Genomic DNA, 18,139 nt, shown 5'->3' on the forward strand with positions numbered 1-18,139 from the left:
CCCGCTCCTGAGAAACAGTTATTTACCTATTTGTTTATGTCTTCTCCCCAATCTAGAGTCAGATCAGTATGTCACACATTGAGTAAGCACTCAAAAATTATCTGCAAAATAGGTGGTCATGTGTATTACTCAGGATGAATGCGCACATGTGTGCATGCATGCACACATTTGTATGCTGCATTTTTTGCTGCCCAATGCCAGGAATCTTTTACTATCCTTATGGTTTGACATCCCTCTAACTCTGAGTCAGCTGCTAAATGACAGACTGTCAAGCCTTAAAATGGGAAGGATTCTAGACACCCCCAATGCTGTGCATGTGTGTGTGTGTGTGGAGGGGTGACAGCGTGTACTAAAATTATTATAAACTGCTTTAAAAACCTCATTGTATTCTCAACCATATTTAGTATCTTTATATATTCCCAATGAAGGCCAGATGAAGTAACTCAAAACTTGGCTTGCTCTGACATTTTCTCCAGCTTCCAGGGAGCAGAGGGGATTTCATCCTGTCCCTGATTACTGGCTCTTCTGTCTTAACCTGCAGATGTCACACCCATCAGCAGATACTTCAGGCTCATTCCAGTAGCACTGGGAAACTTCAGGCAGATTCCTGCCCAGAAGCCAGACTTTTACTAGGCTCCCTTTCTTGGTTTGTCACTGTCACCCCGAAGAACTTGTGCCGCCAGGTCAGGATGTGCTGCAATGGCTTTCCTCGTGTCTGCCTCACCCTGTAGAGTGTGGGGGAAAGGGAATGTTCCAGAACAGGCTGCTCACTTGCTCTGTGCCTGGACTCAGGCCCTCATCTGCTTGCTACAGGTCTACCAAGACCAGACCCACAGTACTTCCACAAAGAAATTTCATGGTTTTTCAGTCTGATAATAGCAGCAGTCTGGCTTGTATCTTTGCCATTCATTCCTGTTTCTAAGAAACTTGCTTCTCTTACTGTTTCATGGTGTGGTGGTCCATGGCTGGTTGTGAGAAACCGCAGCCCTTCCCTGAAGATATCTTGAGAAGGTCTGCTTTAAATAGTATCTATCCAGATTATTTACTAAACCTACTTCCAAGGCCCTCAGCCCCGCTTTAGAGCATCACAACATTTTATGCTGTACATCCAGGGCTTCTTTAGAGCCTACTAAACCTGTACTATGGTTTAGGTGGCTCCCAAGGCCAACATGTCTTCACTCCAGCCTTATGGCCATTGTTTCTCACCTGGACCAATTCCTATAGTAACCTCTTTACTTCTCGTTGTCCCTCTGTCCTACACTAGACACCATTATCCAACTAAAAACTCCAATTTCTTTTCTGCGACTAGCAAGTCCAGACTTTGCTTTATCTCCAGAATTTACACACCGCACAGTCTCATCATTGTGCTTCTCAGATTTCTATCTGTAGACTTCATGGGATGGTGGCTGGCTTTAGGATCGCCCCCCACCCCCCCCCCCCCCAACTTTTATATTTCTTCTTTTAACAGCCTCAGAAGATTGCAGTAGAAAAGGGTTTCTTGATGGGGGAGGAGGAGGAACAAGTCATTTGAATTGGTCTTTAAAATGATCTGAATGCATAAATAGACCTGGAAATCCCAAGTCTAGACAATATTGTGCAAGACGTTCCCTCACAGGCATGAGCTTTGGCCACAGAGGAAGATCTGAGGAAGAGCCACACCTTGTGACTGAACAGGGGCTAAGGGAGCTCTGTAGACTGTACACTGGCACAGCGGTGTAGGACAGCTTATCAAGGGACCCATAGAGAGGTTTTCCTCTTTTTCTTTCCACCGTACAGGGCAGCACATGGGTTATAATCTCATAAAAGCCATAAATGCCACACGGGGTTATTGTGATATTCTAGAATACGCCTTTCTGCTTCCAGTAAGGCTACACATCTCTGTCCCTATTGATTTGGGGTTAAGGGACATGATTGGTTTAACTGTAAAACAACAGTGAATAGTTCTGAAGGGAGAGCTTTTATCAGGCTATGAGTATTGTTGAAATACTAAGCCCCCAGTATTCCTGGGTAGGATGCAGGCAGAGAGGGTCATTCAGCTGCCGAGGGGGACATTGCTCTCTAGTGTCACTATTACATTATGTCAAGATGGATAATGGAAAAGGAAGGACTTTTCAAAGCTGGAACCAGAAATACTACAGAACAATGTGTATAAATGCACCCAGAATTAGGAGTCAGGGCTCCCGCCCAAGCTCTCCTTTCCCCTGAGAAAGGAACGTCACAATCTTTGTATGATGGGGTTGCGTCAGTATCACGTAATACTGATAGACAGTGTGGGCTTCCTTCCTTCCCTGTCCTGAATGAGACTGCTCACTGGGTACCCTGCTCCTGGACTCTGTGCTGTATATTATATCTGTGTACAGTAAATAGCATTTTCTCTTTGGATCACAGGTCTCCAAGCAGAAGTTTCTCTCTTTAGACCTTATGGACATCATAGCTTTGGGCGGTAATCTGAGGGGCTTTGGAAGATCCTAGGGAGGGCATAGATGTATTTTATAGTCATAGAGAAGAGGTCACTGGTGATGAATAGGGGTCTGCAGAGATTGGATTATTGCCTGTAACTTTGGGTTTGGTTTGTGGCTTGACCAGTGGAGTGTGGGTGGATGTGACAGTGGACAGTTGTTTGAAGAGACTTTGTAGGTCAACGTGTATTTCCATTCACTCTTGGTGGTTTCTGAATCTACCAAAAGAACTGTATGCACCAGACAGGCTTATGACCAGTGAAGATTCTAGGATGGGAAGATGGAACATAAGCCCAGTCCCCTGGTGATCTGGATCACTGTTGCAGACGACACATGTGCCACACAGCCACAGAACACAAGTAACAATGAGGGGTAAAGAAATCCATGTGAGCTTCGGACATGTGCTGCACAGCATAAATTGGTGGACGTTGGTGAATACATTGAGATAGTCCAGACAAAGGAGTCACCTGGGTTTGATCATGTTAGAGACAGGAACCTTCTGAATACATCACTGGTGAAGATAACTCTTTAAAAAAAACTCAGAGTCAATACCAAGTTTGAAATCAAGTCTACACATCCTGGTCCCAGGAGGGACTGCTGGAATGGGTCAGTAATCATATGGAGAGAATTCTGGGGGTCAGTAGACTTGGGTGGAACTAGAAGGTCAAGATCCTAACCCTAGCGGAAACGGATCCAGGTCAATCTGGCTAAATATTATCATTGGTCTGTTAAGGAGACAGTCTGTAGGGGTCTGAATTAGTAGCTCTGAGGATGGTGATGAGGAATATTTGTAATTATTTAGTGCCAGAATGCTGTGGGGGTCTTATTCTATGAAGTAGGTTCAGTTACTTTTAACTTAGCTTGTAGCTGTTCTCCTATGAGTGGGAGGTAAGAAAATGGGCTACAACCTATCTCCTTCTGACTGCCTCCCCAAATTCCAAGGTTTAAAGGAGACAGATAAGGAATCCCTTTGGGATCTTCCCTTGAGTTTTCTCCCCACCTTGCTGTGTTCTTGTCTCATAAACTGATGTTCAGTTAATCAAAAATACAAGTAGATGCTGACTTGAGTCAGGTTGGGCCTCTTAGCATCTTCTACCCTTTGATTGCATTGTCTGTCTACCATGTGATTTTCTATTCATTTATCTTTGTGTTTGTGTGTGTGTGTGTATGTTCTTGTGTATTCATGTGGGTGCATGTGCATGGAGAGGTCAGGGGTCAACCACAAGTATCATTCCTTATTCACTGCCACTTTGGGTTTTTTTGTTATTTTTATTTTTAGACAAAGTCTCTCATTGTCATAGATTTTATCAGGTGGGTTAGTCTAGCTGGCTAGGGAGTCCCGGGAATCCACCTGTCTCAGCTTTCCCAGCTCTGGGATTACAAGTGAGTCCCACTAAGTGAAGCTACTGTGTGGCTTTTCACATGGGTTCTGGAGGTTGAACTTAGGTCCTCGTTCTTCCACGGCCAGCAGTTTACCAGCTGAGCTGTCTCCCCTGGGGACTGTCTGTTTACCTGTGACAGTTGACTCCACATCAATCATAAATTCCAGAAGAGCGTGGATTGTGTCTATTTTATTGTCTTTGAAATCTCCCAAGCTTGGGCCAATTTCCAGAACGTAGTAAGTTCTCACTAAGCATTTCAGAGATGCGTGCAAGAGGCTCCCTTGCCTCCAGGAATCTCCTGGTCTGCTTGCTCGGGTCAAACTTTCCTCACTTTGTGGTCACTGTAGCCTCCCTCATCCTAGTCCTTCTGAATGGAAGATGATGCCATTCTACTTAAGTGGCTTTGTTTTGATTTCGTTTGTTGCTATTCCAGGATCCATAGATTTGTGCACAGACCTTAGGTAGGTTCTTTAGCGGCTCAGGATGTGCACCCCAGTCAGAGCAGCCCCTGGCCTTCCATGTGCTAGACAAGGGAACCATTCTGGTCTGCACAGACCCCTCATGCTAGGATGAATGTTCCAGTTCTCCAATAGTGTGCACTCTTGTGAGTGTGGGTGCCTCCTCATTCAGTGCCCAACAGTTCTTTCCTTCCTTTCTCTCTGGTTCCATGCCCACTGGAGGGCAGGTAACAAGTAACTAACACTGAAGGACCCATAGAGTATTTAGAAAATAGGACCTTCGACTGCCCTCTCCCCCACCCTTTGAGTAATTCACCTCCACCTTCGTACTTCTCCAACAGTATTCGTTTGATGTTGAAGAGATCCAGACAGTGCAGAGCAGCCCCGATGAAAGATACTCCTCCCAAAGGGGAAATCATTAACTCAGCCAACCAGGGTACTTTCTCATGGATTTATAGAAATGCTTCCCTCTCATGCCCAATAAACATGAACATTTTCCAGGCAATTTTCTTATCTTGGGAAAAATGCATTATTGGTGTAAGATGGAGCATCTGTTCTTTGAGAATATTTACTTTTATGTCTCCAAATAGCATTTCCAACTGGAGAGGATGACTTTCCATGCATGCATTTTTAGTCCTTTTGAAAGATACTTGGTGTATATTTTGTCACATTCTAGTCATATAAATCTCATTCGTCTATCAGTTGCACATAGCTTCAAAACTTAATTTTACACAAAAGAACCTTGACTCCAGGTGGCCCAAGAACATGAGACTTAACATTTCACCAGACAGTATTCTCAAGTTAGAATCAAATTCTCACATCTTTGGGAAACATGGCCCAAGTCGCAGTCTAAACGGAGACCCCAGTGTTCAAGAATGTGATGCTGGGAGATGTACCGCTGGGAGATGCAGCTTTCTCATTGCAGGGGGCAGCACTGAGTCATCAGAAAAGGTTGGGCAGGTCCTTGGTAACACATGACTCAAGCTTCAAAGCCTTTAGACTTTGGCCTAACCCATGCACTCCTGAGAGAGTAAAAGTGAGAAGACTGTAATGTATTTACTGATGCATAAAAAGAAAACTAGACCCGTGCTAGTGCCTGCCAATCACAGGCCTACTGGACCCTGCCGAATGTATTTGCATACTCCTTTGTGACGTAATGTTATGGAGCTGGTGAGGTTCTATAATACGGGAGATACATATGCCATGAAGCAAGAAAGAACATAATGTCCACGCGGCTGAATAAAGGGAGAATTCATAATGATGATAATACTGCGTTATTAGGTTATGGGTATTTTATCATTATTACCATTATCAATAATATTCTTTTACTTTTGTAGAAATGTGTTTATGATTGTTTGTGTGTGTGTGTGTGTGTGTGTGTGTGTGTGTAGATGAGGACTTAGGTGCGCCACAGTGCCTGTGGCCATCAAAGAACAACTTCTTGTCACTTTTGCCTTGTGCCATTTCTGAGGTTTTGCTGCTCTGTCCTCCAGGCTCTCTGGCTTGCTAGCTCCCAGAGACTCGCTCATGTCTACCCTCTATCTCCCTACAGGAACACTAGACTACAAATCTGGGCCCTACCACATCCCAGGATACGGGTTCTGGAGATCAGAATCCAGTTCACACTTGCACAGCACTCTCTTTAACTACTGAACCATCTCTCCTGCCCAACTGTGCGAAAATTCTGTTGTGGTTATACTCTACGAATTTTTTTAATCTTTTAAAAATGATCATAAACTCTATAGCTAAAATAGTAGCATTACAAGTCACAATGGCCCAAATGCCACTTGCCTTGATGTTTCCTCCAGAATGCAGAGTGTGTAGATTCACCTGAGAGACATCGCTCTCCTAATCCCAGGGGTATCTGCTCTGTCTTTGTCACAAGGCCCGGCCGGCATATGTTAGTGTCACTAATGCATCTCACACAGAGTACTTGGGGATTTGACTTTGTGGGTTTTATGCTCAGTTTGGATGCTAGCAAGCTGAAGTTCCAACACCTTAGAGGCTGAGAGGGAGCAACATACTGTCAGCATTTGCTTCTGGCTTGCAGCCTGGAAGAAAAGCTGGTCTGCTCAAGAAGTTCATGGCAGGTGGGGGATCCTGTGCCATCACTCAGCCTCCTAGCCAGCAGACAAGGCAAGTCCCAGTCCTAGGACTATGTGAACCTGGCTACTATGACCTAGGGATTTGGAATCTCAGGCCGGAGACAGACACTGATGTTGGGGACACAGAGGGCATCAAAGCCACCCTGGCATCTGTCCTCCAGCAGAGGCCTTGATACTAAAGTGAGACAAGTAACGCTTGTTTTAAACTGTGCCTAGTGCAAGGTGATTAGGTCACTATGGCAACATCTCCCAAAAAGATTGAGGGTTTTATTAAGAGATTGGGTTAAGGCTGGAAGGAGCATATCAGGACTCACAGGACTCAATCAGCTATCAGGGCCGTGGGTTATCATAAGTTGGGTCAACTTTCATCTCTCTCTCACACAGGCCCCTCTTACATGCTTCCATTTCCCTCTCAGCTGCCCACCGTGCTGTGATACAGCACAAGGCCTTCTTCACCAAATGCCAACCTAATGCTGGAGTCCTGCTCTGGCACTTTCCCTACTCTAGAACTGTGTGTAAAGATAAAGCTTTGTTCTTTACTGCTTATCCAGCCTCAAGTATTTGAATATAGCTACACGACATAGGCTAAGACAGGCAGGGGAAGGGATCCTTCTCGTTGAGGGCTGTCTTGCCTTTGGTGACCAAGAAAACTTGCTCATCATGTCTGTCTCCTCACAGGATCCTTCTGAAAAGTTCTGGAAGTTCTCCTTCATTATCTATCTAAATCAGAAGCTCCACTGAAAACTAACAGGCAGTAACTTTCCCCAAAATCTTCAACTACATTGAGGATGTCTGTCCCCTTCTGCCATAAAGCAAGATGTGTTAAGAAGATCGAAACAAATTTCTAGAGGGCACAGCAATTAATCAGCAGCTCTCCTCGGGTGTTCTCTCTACCCTTCCCACTGCAGCACCTTCCCTAACCCCTCAGGGCACCCAAATAACTTCACTCATCTTTAGAGCTCAGCTCTGCTTCCATCTCCTGTGAGAAGGCTTTCTGATGCTGGTCACCTCTGCCAGACAGCTGAGCAATGGGACAAACACCCTTGATCTCTATTGTCGATGGTCACTGCCCTGGCCACTCTATGTTACAATAGTCTGACCGTTTGCTTGCCATCCCCTCCACACTCCAGCTCAGGGTTCGCAGGGTCTCGTCACTAGCTGGTCTTCAGCAAGCTCTGGGACATTACATTGAGCTTTGGGAGCTTTCTAATTGATCCAGGACCACAGCTGTCCCATTGCATAGTAGGGTGGCATCAGAATCCCTGTAGGTTATTTCATCCATCAATGCAAATCCAGAGTTCTCTCCTTCTACCAAGAGCTCCACATGGTAAATGTGGGGAGACTTGGGGCTATCCTCCAACTTCGGAGATGAAGACAGTATAGGAAGAAGAAGAAGAGGGGCAGCCTGCTATGTGGGCCATGCTTATCAGAAACCTTAGTCTGGCTGGTGCACAGACAACATGGCACTAAAGCTGGGTGGGCTATCTACAAACTTGACAATAGAGAGCAAATGTTCTTGCTATATTCCTTATGCAAGCCATCAATACACATATATCCATCTAAGGAAGACATTGGCAGGAGGCTCATTTCACCCTGTGACACTTAAGGCTGAGATGTCCAAGGCTGCAGAGTCAGCGAGCTGTACCAAGAGAGTGGCCAGACTCCCCAGATACATTAGTGGCTGCTGTCATTCTCTGCCCTCATTTCCCTTACTACCAGTATTAGCTTAGTCATTCCCAGATGGCAGGTGCAGTTCTTTCTTGTGACAGCTTCCTGCTGAGTGCTACTATTAGCCATATTTGGTGGACATCACACTCGAGGGCCCAGAGAGACCGACTTGTCCGATGTTCTGCAGTCAAAAGGTGTGGTAGGCCCTGCACTGGAACCCAGGTTTTTCTGACTTAAGAGACAGCACTCTAACTCTGTTCTTGCTTTCTTTAAAGTGACATCCCGGGACTATAGATAGAAGAAAGGACTTGTATCTTAAGTCAGTGAAAGCACAGTCTGCTGGCTATCTGGCTCAGCCAGGTTCATGAACAGGGAAGGTAGAGCACAGAGATTCTAGTGGGGGATCTTGTTTCGGCCATGGTTCCTCTTCTTAGCATCTCCCAAGCATATCCTTGCAAAAGCTGATTTCCCTTTGTATCCCCAACAGGTAACCTAAGAAGCTTGAGAGATATCTGTGCCTGTAACAAGCTGTGGGCTTGTATGGAATACACCCCTCCCCCTAGCTCTGCAAGGCTGCCTTGTGCAATGATACAATGGATGGTTCTAAGTGTAGACACTTCGTCTGCACAGCTCTGCTCCAGAGTGCCAAAGACAGCTGTGCCCTGCATTTGTTTTGGAAGCCTCTGAGATAACCAGTCTGGGGAGCCTAGTGTCCATACACAGATAGCACTAGCCTGGATATTTTGAACTGTGGAAAATCTTAGCCTCACTGTCCTCATCTCTAAAATGTGTAAGTAGGATGTGATAAAGATCACATGGATCCTCAGCCAGCACTTGGCAAATGTTGATTGCTGGGACAGCAGTAACTCTCATTATAGCCTTTAGTTCTGTGTAGATTGTGGTCATTTCCCCTCCCCCCCCCCCCCCAGGGCCTAGATTGTTGGCCCATTTCCTTCAAATTCAGAGGCCAGGTGGAATATGGCTCGAGCATGGTGCTTTGATCCAGCAGGTCTTTAAACACATTAGGACGCCACCGAGTAGGTAAATCAGCATCCCGTACAGAGCCATTTGTTGCACCTTAATGATCGGCTATGTCAGAGATGTCAAAACAGGTCGTTATTCACAGTGGAGTGCCCCACGAGGCCCGCAGCCAGAGCAAGCTGTTTGCCTGGCAGCGCTCAGCAAATGCAAAGCTCATGGTCACCCCGCAGCAGCCAGCAGGGCTTGGGCCGTAGGGATAGCTTTGCTAGTTGTTTGGAACAAAATGACCCATTGTGGTTTGAAAAATCAGAACAAAGGGGACTCATATCAAAGCAGTGCTGTGTGCTGAGCCTGCTGTGTGGTTCTGCAAGGCCGTCCGTAGGTACCTTCTATTTAACCCCTGAGAGTTTACAGGTAAGGAAGCCAAGGTCAGGTGGGAGTAACCTTCCCAATTCCCAGTGAATCTGAGAGTGAAAGTTGGGGTCCCCTTCTCTGGGACAGTGCTGTTTTCCCTTTGGTCCCATGTTTGGTCTGCACCCCAACATGTGGGCCATGCTGCTCAGTCCACATAGTCTTGCTGTATTCTGTGAGGTGTGTTCATTTGTAGGGCATCACTTACCTCCTCAACTTTAATCACAGCAGTGCTTGCACAATGACTTAAATTTTGTGAAGTATTTCTACATGGTAACCTCTTTTGGTCCCGACAATCGCACAAAAGATAGTTTGGCCAAAAATTATGATTCATAATTTATGGTTGAGAAACCAAATCTAGGTCAGAGGAACGGCTGAAACAAATCCTGTGGCCGAATGGGAGTGAAGGTAATCTTAGAGTCCAGTCTGCATCCCGCGCCTAGCTTGGTAATCAATGGCTTGTGTTTGACCCCTGCACCCCTCCACCTTCCAGGGCTCCGGGGTTTTTCCATGTGGGGATTAGGGTGCATTGCTTGGAAAGGGAGGAACAGGGATGGACTCAGAGGAAGATGCAGAAAGAGTGAAGGTCGGATGGAGATGAATCGAGAGGGGGCCGTGAGGAGAGAGGTTATGGGCCCAAAGGGGAAAATGAGGAGGGCACAGGAAGCCCGAGGGCAGAGGAGACAGAGGCAGGGACTAGAGAATAAAGGAATTTATTCCCTGGAGATGAACCTCAAATAAGCCCGGCATGGCCCAGCTGAATGGAAAGGAAAATAGGGACTTTTCATGCTGCATTCTCTTTGAGGGGAAGGTGACATCTTTTTTGTCCCACTCAGGGCCAGCATCTTTGCATTTGAAGCTTAGTATCCAAGTTCGACGTTCACTCTGTGTCCTCTGGCTTGTGAGATAACCAGAGGCAACTTTTGGTTTAGGCAGACGGTATCTGAGAGACAGGCCGTCTGCAAGCATGGGTTTGTTTCTGAATGAGCTGCTAGAGCAGCTTCCTGATAAAAAGGTGAGATGGGTGGGGCAGAGAGAGGAGGCAGCCCAACTGCGGTGGGTGGGCAGTTCTTAGGTACCGTTCCCTTGAATTCTAGCTAGCTTCCCACACAAGTCTCACCATCATTTTGTGGGGTAACTGGGAGGCTGTGGCTTCCCAAGGACTCCCGCCTGTTTCACCCGCAGCAGCATCTCATTTGCACTCCCAGAGGTCCCAACACCACGTCGTTCAGTCTTCTCAGTGTGCCACTGTTTCCTCTGCCAGGAGTTCTGTTAGGTCACATCTAGGTAGGGCTTTGGAGGCCCTGCCTTCAGCACACAGAGGGCCTCTATGATGAGGGAACTGTTTGTGGCCAGGGTCTAAGAGCATCTCCTGATTTGTAGTATATATGCAAGCTCCAGTTCTCTCTTAACGTTGTGACTCAGGTAGGAGCACTGATACCAACCAGCAGCTTGCCTGCCCTTATCTTTTCAATGCAAATGTTACAGACTCACTCTGTGGCCTTGATGGTGCCATCTGCATGATCTGCTTATTCAAAATGAAGTCTATGCATATGCAGTCCCTGGAGCCTATCCAGTCTTGTTAAGTCTTGGTCTGCATTTTAGCAAGGCCCCTGAATGATTTGTAGGGACATTCAGGCTTAAGAAGCGCTCCCCAAAAGACATCATGCTTCCTTCCCTATGCAAGCCTGGTGAAGCATCTGGGGTGAATTGATGCACCCACAGAATCATCTAAATGTAGAGAACACAGAAGCAGTGAGTATTCAACTACACGACTACATCTTGCTCTCGCCCCAACCCCTTTTTTGTTTGTTTGGTTTTTTTTTTTTTTTGAAACAGGGTTTCTCTGTGTAACAGCCACAGCTATCCTGGAACTCCCTCTGTAGACCAGGCTGGTCTTGAACTCAGAGATCTGCCCACCTCTGCCTCCCAAGTGCATGGATTAAAGGGGTGCGCCACCATCTCCTGGCTCTTTTCTTTTTATAGAAATGGGATGTGCCATTGTGAAGGTTTGAAGAAAAGGTGTTGTTTGGGCCCATGGAGAAACTTGCAACTGAGTCCCGTGAACTGCTGAGTGAGGCCAGCCTAACTTCCTGGAGTCCGCTATTCAAGGCTGAGGGAATTTCTCAAGGACTGGAGAGCTGACTCTGCAATCCCGGAAGGCCAGACCCACTTGTCTGCTTGTCTAGGTCAATTACAAGTCCAGGGAAGAAATAGTAAAGGCCACCAGGAAGGTCCATCTCCTCCTGTCTTTTATAAGAGGATCATTTTGCATGTAGGGACAGTGACTAGTGGGGTTTGGGTCTCATCTGGCAGGATCAGGTAGAAATGATAAATCTTAGCATGGGTTACCAACATTAGCAGCCAGAGACTTGGTGTGTTTATTTGATTCATTTGTATCAAGGAGGTGGGTTTATTGTATGCAGCTGAACTAAAGGGCAGGTTCAGCTAATCTCTGTGGGGGATCTCTTTTAGGAAGCAGTCCCAGGCTGTAAATATCAGGGAAGAGGAGGCTGCTGCTGGTGCTTTCTCCATACAATGTCAGCATCTGTGCCAGGTCAGGGAGCAGGGGAAGGCTTTGCCATTCCTGGGAGTCGGGTCCTGGGGTTCTTGACATGGCTGTGCTCATGTCAACAACACACATTGACTCAGGAGGCCATCTGCTCCCCACAGGAGTGGATCCTGATCCATGGTCCTTGAACACCTGGGTCAGCTGACAAAATTTCACCCAAGAGTAAGAGGGAAATGACACACCGAGGTGACTGCAGTCCAGACACCTTGCAGGAGAGGCATGATGCCAGCCTGCCTTTACCCTCTGAGGAGCTATGTATGCACTTCTTAGCTGGCTTCATCTTATAACTGGATGTACTTCTAAGCATAATGGTCCCAAACTGTCGGGCACAACAAAGACACAGTTTGTGCTTTGAGGTCTCCTCCTCCCTGACCCCCATAGTGAGCTGTCACCTGTCACTTGTCAGTGTTACTGCCTCAGAGTCGCTCTCATGAGCAAGACAGACAAGCATGCCTGGTACCCTGGGGTCACGTGTTGCCTACAAATCCTTCTTCCTTCTCTTGCTGCCATCTGGATCCCTGATAACTCCCCCTCCACCCACTAGGGAGTGAAGCTAGCAAGTGAATCTTTGGTCTATGTGTAAGTGGTATGTCGGAAACTGTGAGAAGAACGGTTCTACCCTCAAGGAACTCGTGTGCTTTCTGAGAGGACAAGACCAATCCACAGAAAGGAGACAGGAGCTGGAAAACCACGGTCTGAAGAGACCACACCTTTGCTAACGTGTGGAATAAAGCTGGTGGCAGGGATGGTGTCTGACATAAAGGGGAGTACTGCCAGGGCTAGGTGAGGAAGGCAAGGGCCTTCATATGGGAGGGGTTATTTGTGACAGAAATCAGGGGCCACTACTCTGGACCATCACTAGAGTCTGAGAGCAGATTCCTTGTGAACTCAGGGAAATTCCATCTATGAGCAGGTCCCCTTGTTCCGCAGTGACAGCTCCCAGGAAGCAGAGGACCACAGCAAAGGCTTGGTGTGGTGCTGACTGGGAGTGCTCCCAAGAGGCCTGAACATGATGGATTGCTTTCAGTGTGCTGCAAACCCTCCCGCCTGCAGGAAAATGGCTTAGAACAGGTACAAGAATTTAAACTGCCAAACTCTGTTTGCTGACTTGAGCTGCGAGTGGGAAGTGAGCTGGGCAGGGGCCTATGCTCTCCCACAGAACTACAGGGAATCTCACTAGGCACACGCGTGTGACTCCTCCACAGGTCTGAGGGCTTGAGGCTCACTGAGGCTCACTGCCATCTACCTCACCCTACCCCTGACCTCTCCCATCATGTCTCCTCCATTTCCTAATCATAGCAGTTTCTGAAAACCAGGCTACTCTTCTCCTCAACAAAGACATCCCCTTTCTGGGCTCCTCTCCCATATACAGTATTCCCTCAGCCATGCCCCGAGTAAAGGCTAACCTTTCCACCTCTGAGAGGCAGCTGGCCTTGTCTATAGGAAGCAGAAAACCTGCAAGACATGGCTCATATTGGTTGACCTGAAAATCTGGGAGAATGGACCAGGCTAGAAAAGCACATCCAGGACCATCTGAGTGTGGTTCTTCCCTAGAGAAAGATGTTCATCCAGATAAGAGCCTGCAGCCTTGCCTGAGGGTAGAAGAGAGAACAGGGTGGAGGGCTGGAGGTGAGAGGTGCCTACCTGTCTGGGACCAGGACGTTAGGTGGGGTTAGATGTTAGCTCAAGGGAAATGTCCTCTTGAGCTCTAAGGGTGGGGGCATAAATGGTAAAAGGGTACTGTGACCATTCCTGCATACAAAATATAGCCTGGAGAGTCTAATTATGAGCTGAAAGGTTGCTGGGGTAGTAGGTGGGAGAGGGACTGGCTGGGGTTTGCAGAAGGTAAACTGGAGGGAGAGGCTTTCCGTGTACAGCATCTGCCACCACAATCTGCCTGTGTAGGCAAAGAACCATGGGGAAGCAGCTGACTCTAGTATCACACACAGTGTAGATCACTGCCTGACTTGATGAACGGATGCAGGGAAACGATTCTTCCCTTTTTTGTTCCAGGAAAGGCTTTTTATTCTGTCTTAAACCAAGGTCTCACTGCCCATTCATTAATCATCTTAACACTGTGAAGGGTCTACATCGTGCCTGGCCTCTGATGATGCTGGAGACAGGACCGGCAGCTGATCCCACTCTGACTACTCAAGCTCACTTACGGGCATTGTCAGCAGTATTACTACAGGGTAGCTGCCCCATACATTCCTCACGCAAAAATTATGCAAGATGATAAGCTTTTTTTTCATACACTTTAACACTAAATTTGCATAGACTTAACAAGCACAAAACTCTATAAATAAATTATGTTTAAATACAGACATGAACACTTACTCCGAAGTCTGTAGGTGCCTCATTTGTCAAAGACAAAATGTACTGGGATAGTTTTTTAGATACAACATTATGTTTTGCCTTTTCCATTTAAAACCCCATTGTGATTCTGCCCTGTGCTTATGAAACATTTTTTTTTCTAGGCTTTCTTTTGAAAGGCCAGGCTTTCACTGTTGATCTTAACACGTTAAAATAAAACACAGTGACTTCTTACTCATGTGTTGGTTCATCCATCCATCCATTGGTCATTTCTTAGGCATCTTCCATAGGGCCAGACACTGCGCTAAGCCTCAGGGAGGCAATAGTAAATCGGGTAAAATCCTGCCTCCCACATCCTGGTGGGTCACACCCACTAGCTCAGGTTCCTGAAGTCGGGAAAAGGGTGTTCTTTTCCAGCCTGGCTTGTTCTGCTCTCTTGTCCATTCTTTCCTTCATTCATTCCTGCATCACTCCCTGGGTTTTCAGGAATTAAAATTGAGCAGTAGCATCTCAACATATACAGAAGAAATAGAGCAGTCTGCATCAAACCCGAGATGCAAAGACAACACCAGCCTCCTTTCTTGACCACCAGACCCGCTGATGACTCTGACAGCAATGGTTATTATTCTAAAGACTACTCGGTTCACTGCAAGAGCCATTTATACAGTTGTCCTTGCCTTCCTTCCTGGCCCTCAGTCAGGCACCTAGGGGTGACTAGGGAATATCCTCTCTGCTTCCTGAAAGATCCAAACTGACACAAATGAAGCTCCCCTGAGGGCCATTGCTCTGCCCTTCCCTGCACCAGGCTTCCAAAAACTCCCTCACCCAGAGACCTGATCCCTTCTCTCCCACAAGGGCCATGTGGACATCCCCTGGGCGCTGAGAAGTGATGCAGAACTTGAAGCCCATCAGCTAGGCTCAATGCTCTTGGTCATCAGACCCCAGCAATTTCTCCCAAGCTCCAGAATGTAACAGAATTTGAGTATGGGAGAACTATGAGCCGAGTTGATCTGACGTTCTCAACTGTGGAACGGGGCTTGAAGAGTTGTGGGAAGGCAAAAACTACCACTTCTTGCTGGTAAACTTCCTCCAGACATACGCTGTGAGATCTGTGGACACGCCCAGCACCCTCTGTGCCCCAGGTTACATTGCCATCTCACAACACGACTAATCAAAGCAGGCTCACCTTGCCAGCCAGGCTTGCACACTGGCTTCACGTCCACTTGTACCAGGGTGTCCTGAGCAGCAGGTTTCTGTCCGCAGTCATAAGCGGTTACCAGGATCTCATACTGACGTTGTTTGTCAAAGCTTAGCTTCTCTGTGTTCCTGATGTTGCCTGAAGAGCAAGGATACGCACAATCATTTCCAGTCAAATGAAGCACTTATTCCAAACCCTTTTCCACCTCATCAACCTTGGAGGGGGATGATATGGTCCCCCCCAACTCTTTGTAAAAATAAAGGTCAAGCAAGAGTGTGGGCTGCCACACACAGTCTCTGGGCTTCCAGCACTGGCTGGGGCCGTCTCTCTGTGCAATAAAAGAACTTTTAGAGAATTCCAAGCAGCACCTGGAATCCAATTGGCCTGTGCTTACAAGTAATGAGTTACCAGAAAGCTACCCCTGCAAGTGCACATGTGTGTCTCTGGTGCTGGGCTCAGAGTGCTCATCTTCCATGAAGTTTCTGGGAACGAGACGGAATCCAGACAATGTCCTGGCACATAATTTTTAGCATCTGGGCTTGTCGCCAGGAATACTTACTGCCTCTTCTCACATTATTTTGCTACCAAATAGGAAGTAAAATCAATAAGAAAATGTGTGACCTCTCTTCTGAAAGCTGCAAAGAATAACAGATTTCTTGCCCCAAGGAAGGAGACATTTTTCTTCTCCAAGAAAGAACAAACAGTGTATTCACAGCCGTTTGCGTGTGTTTGCCTCAGAGGAATTTAATATTACGATCAGAAATAAATATTTGGTCATTAATGAGCAAAACTTAGGCTGGCTGGTTTTTTCGTTTGTTTTGTTGTTATTTTGATTTTTATGGAATACTATTCTTATTATAAAGGAAAAATAAATAAACAAAGACACCAAACTCAACACTTTCAAGTGTTTAGTGCTAAGACATGAACATCATCAACTTCTAGGAGTCATTTCCTATTCTCTCTCTCTCTCTCTCTCTCTCTCTCTCTCTCTCTCTCTCTCTCTCTCTCTCTCTCCCCCCTTTGATGCTATCAGTGACTGCAAATATGAATGAACTCAGATGTTATCATCTCTTACCCAAATTGAAATTTTGAAAACAGAAGCAAAACAAATCAACAAACCCAGAATGGCAGATTCTGATACCTATTTTATAATTCCTTAACACTAGAAGAAATTTGTGTAAATAAGCTTTCTTCATTTCCACAGTTAAATATTATTCATCTGAACTGGGGGGCATCTACTCACAAAAATTTCTTGGAAAATTAGAAAATCAAACTTTGCTCTGAAGACCAGGGAAGCTGGTTCATCAATCCCATCCAGCAGTGTATCATGGTGGGGAAGTGGAGGCTGGTCGGTGTCAGAGAGAATAGAAAGGCACCCAAGAAACTGGAGCCAAACCCCACCTTAGCTGTGTTCTCTTAGCTATTTCTGGAAACACAGCTGTATCTATTGATGTGGAACCGTATTTTCAGAGTAAAAATGGGCTTGCTATGTTTCTGTCTTCCTGCCTGATAGGTAGAATTCCTTGTGCTTCCTTCCAGATGTTGGCTTTAGTCTGAAGGCCTGCATGGGTCTGGAATGACTCCTAGGATTGGTAGCATTCTCTGCAGCAGCATTTCTCTACCTACTGGTTGCAGCCTCTTTGGGGGTTGAATGACCCTTTCCCAGGGGTCACTGAAGGTCATCATAACATATACATATTTGCATCACAATTCATAACAGTAGCAAATTACAGTTATGAAGTAGCAAAGAAAATAATTTTATGATTGGGGGCCACCAAACATGAGAAACTGTATTAAAGGGTCATAGAACAAAAACAAACAAACAAACAAAAAAACCAAAAAAACTGAGATGTCCTTTGGACTCTGCAAACTGGTCTGTGGCTGTTCTCATCACAGGAAGGGATTCTGCCAAGTTTATTGCCAGAAATATTTCTGCAGCACCAGCCTGAATTCTGAACTGAAGTCTTAAGTCTTTCTTCAGGGTGAAATGACTCTAGAAAGGTGGGCCACTTAAAAGAGGGGGACTCAGGGTTGACAATCCATGTAGCAGTAAGCAGACAAAGCACTATTGATTGTAGCAAAAAAGAAAACACACTAACTGAATCTTTGGCTCAATTTGTTGCGCCTCTACTTCCGGAACAAGTCTTAATGAAACTGTCTGGGAGACTAATTTACTTTCTCCACCACCACCAACTCCGTGCATGTGTAAATGAGTTTCAAAGAAAAGAGCTTGAAACATTAGGTCACAAATGAGAGTATAATAACATGGCTCACTGTTGCATGGGAGAAGGTTTCTTGAGGAGAAAACAATCATTTAAAATGCTTTGAAAGCTCAGAGAAATTCGCCATCTTTGTGTCTGTTGCAAATGTATCTTTTATTCCACCTTTGAGAGAGTTCCTACTTCCCGGCTGCTTGCTGGAGCTGGACCACAGCAAACTCAGGTGAGCTGTGGTCTTAGGTCTGCTGAAAGTCTAAACGAACTTGGAAGTTAACCAGTAAAGGCCAATCAGAACTTACCTTGAATTAAAAAAAAAAAATTAAACGTTGAAGAGGAGGGTGAAATTAACACACTGCTATCCACACTCTTGCAG

The 18,139-nt window shown here is 46.2% G+C and overlaps 1 protein-coding gene across 1 annotated transcript in view; it reads right to left on the reverse strand.

Annotated features, from left to right (window-relative positions):
* Positions 1-18,139, reverse strand: part of Clstn2 (calsyntenin 2) — a 348,253-nt gene that overhangs the window by 108,928 nt on the left and 221,186 nt on the right. Inside the window, exon 4 of the mRNA XM_038322257.2 lies at positions 15,536-15,685. Within this exon, the coding sequence (XP_038178185.2) occupies positions 15,536-15,685 (150 nt within the window). The remainder of the gene's footprint in view (positions 1-15,535; positions 15,686-18,139) is intronic.

This window comes from Arvicola amphibius, chromosome 3, assembly GCF_903992535.2.
Source record: "Arvicola amphibius chromosome 3, mArvAmp1.2, whole genome shotgun sequence".
Lineage (NCBI taxonomy): Eukaryota > Metazoa > Chordata > Mammalia > Rodentia > Cricetidae > Arvicola > Arvicola amphibius.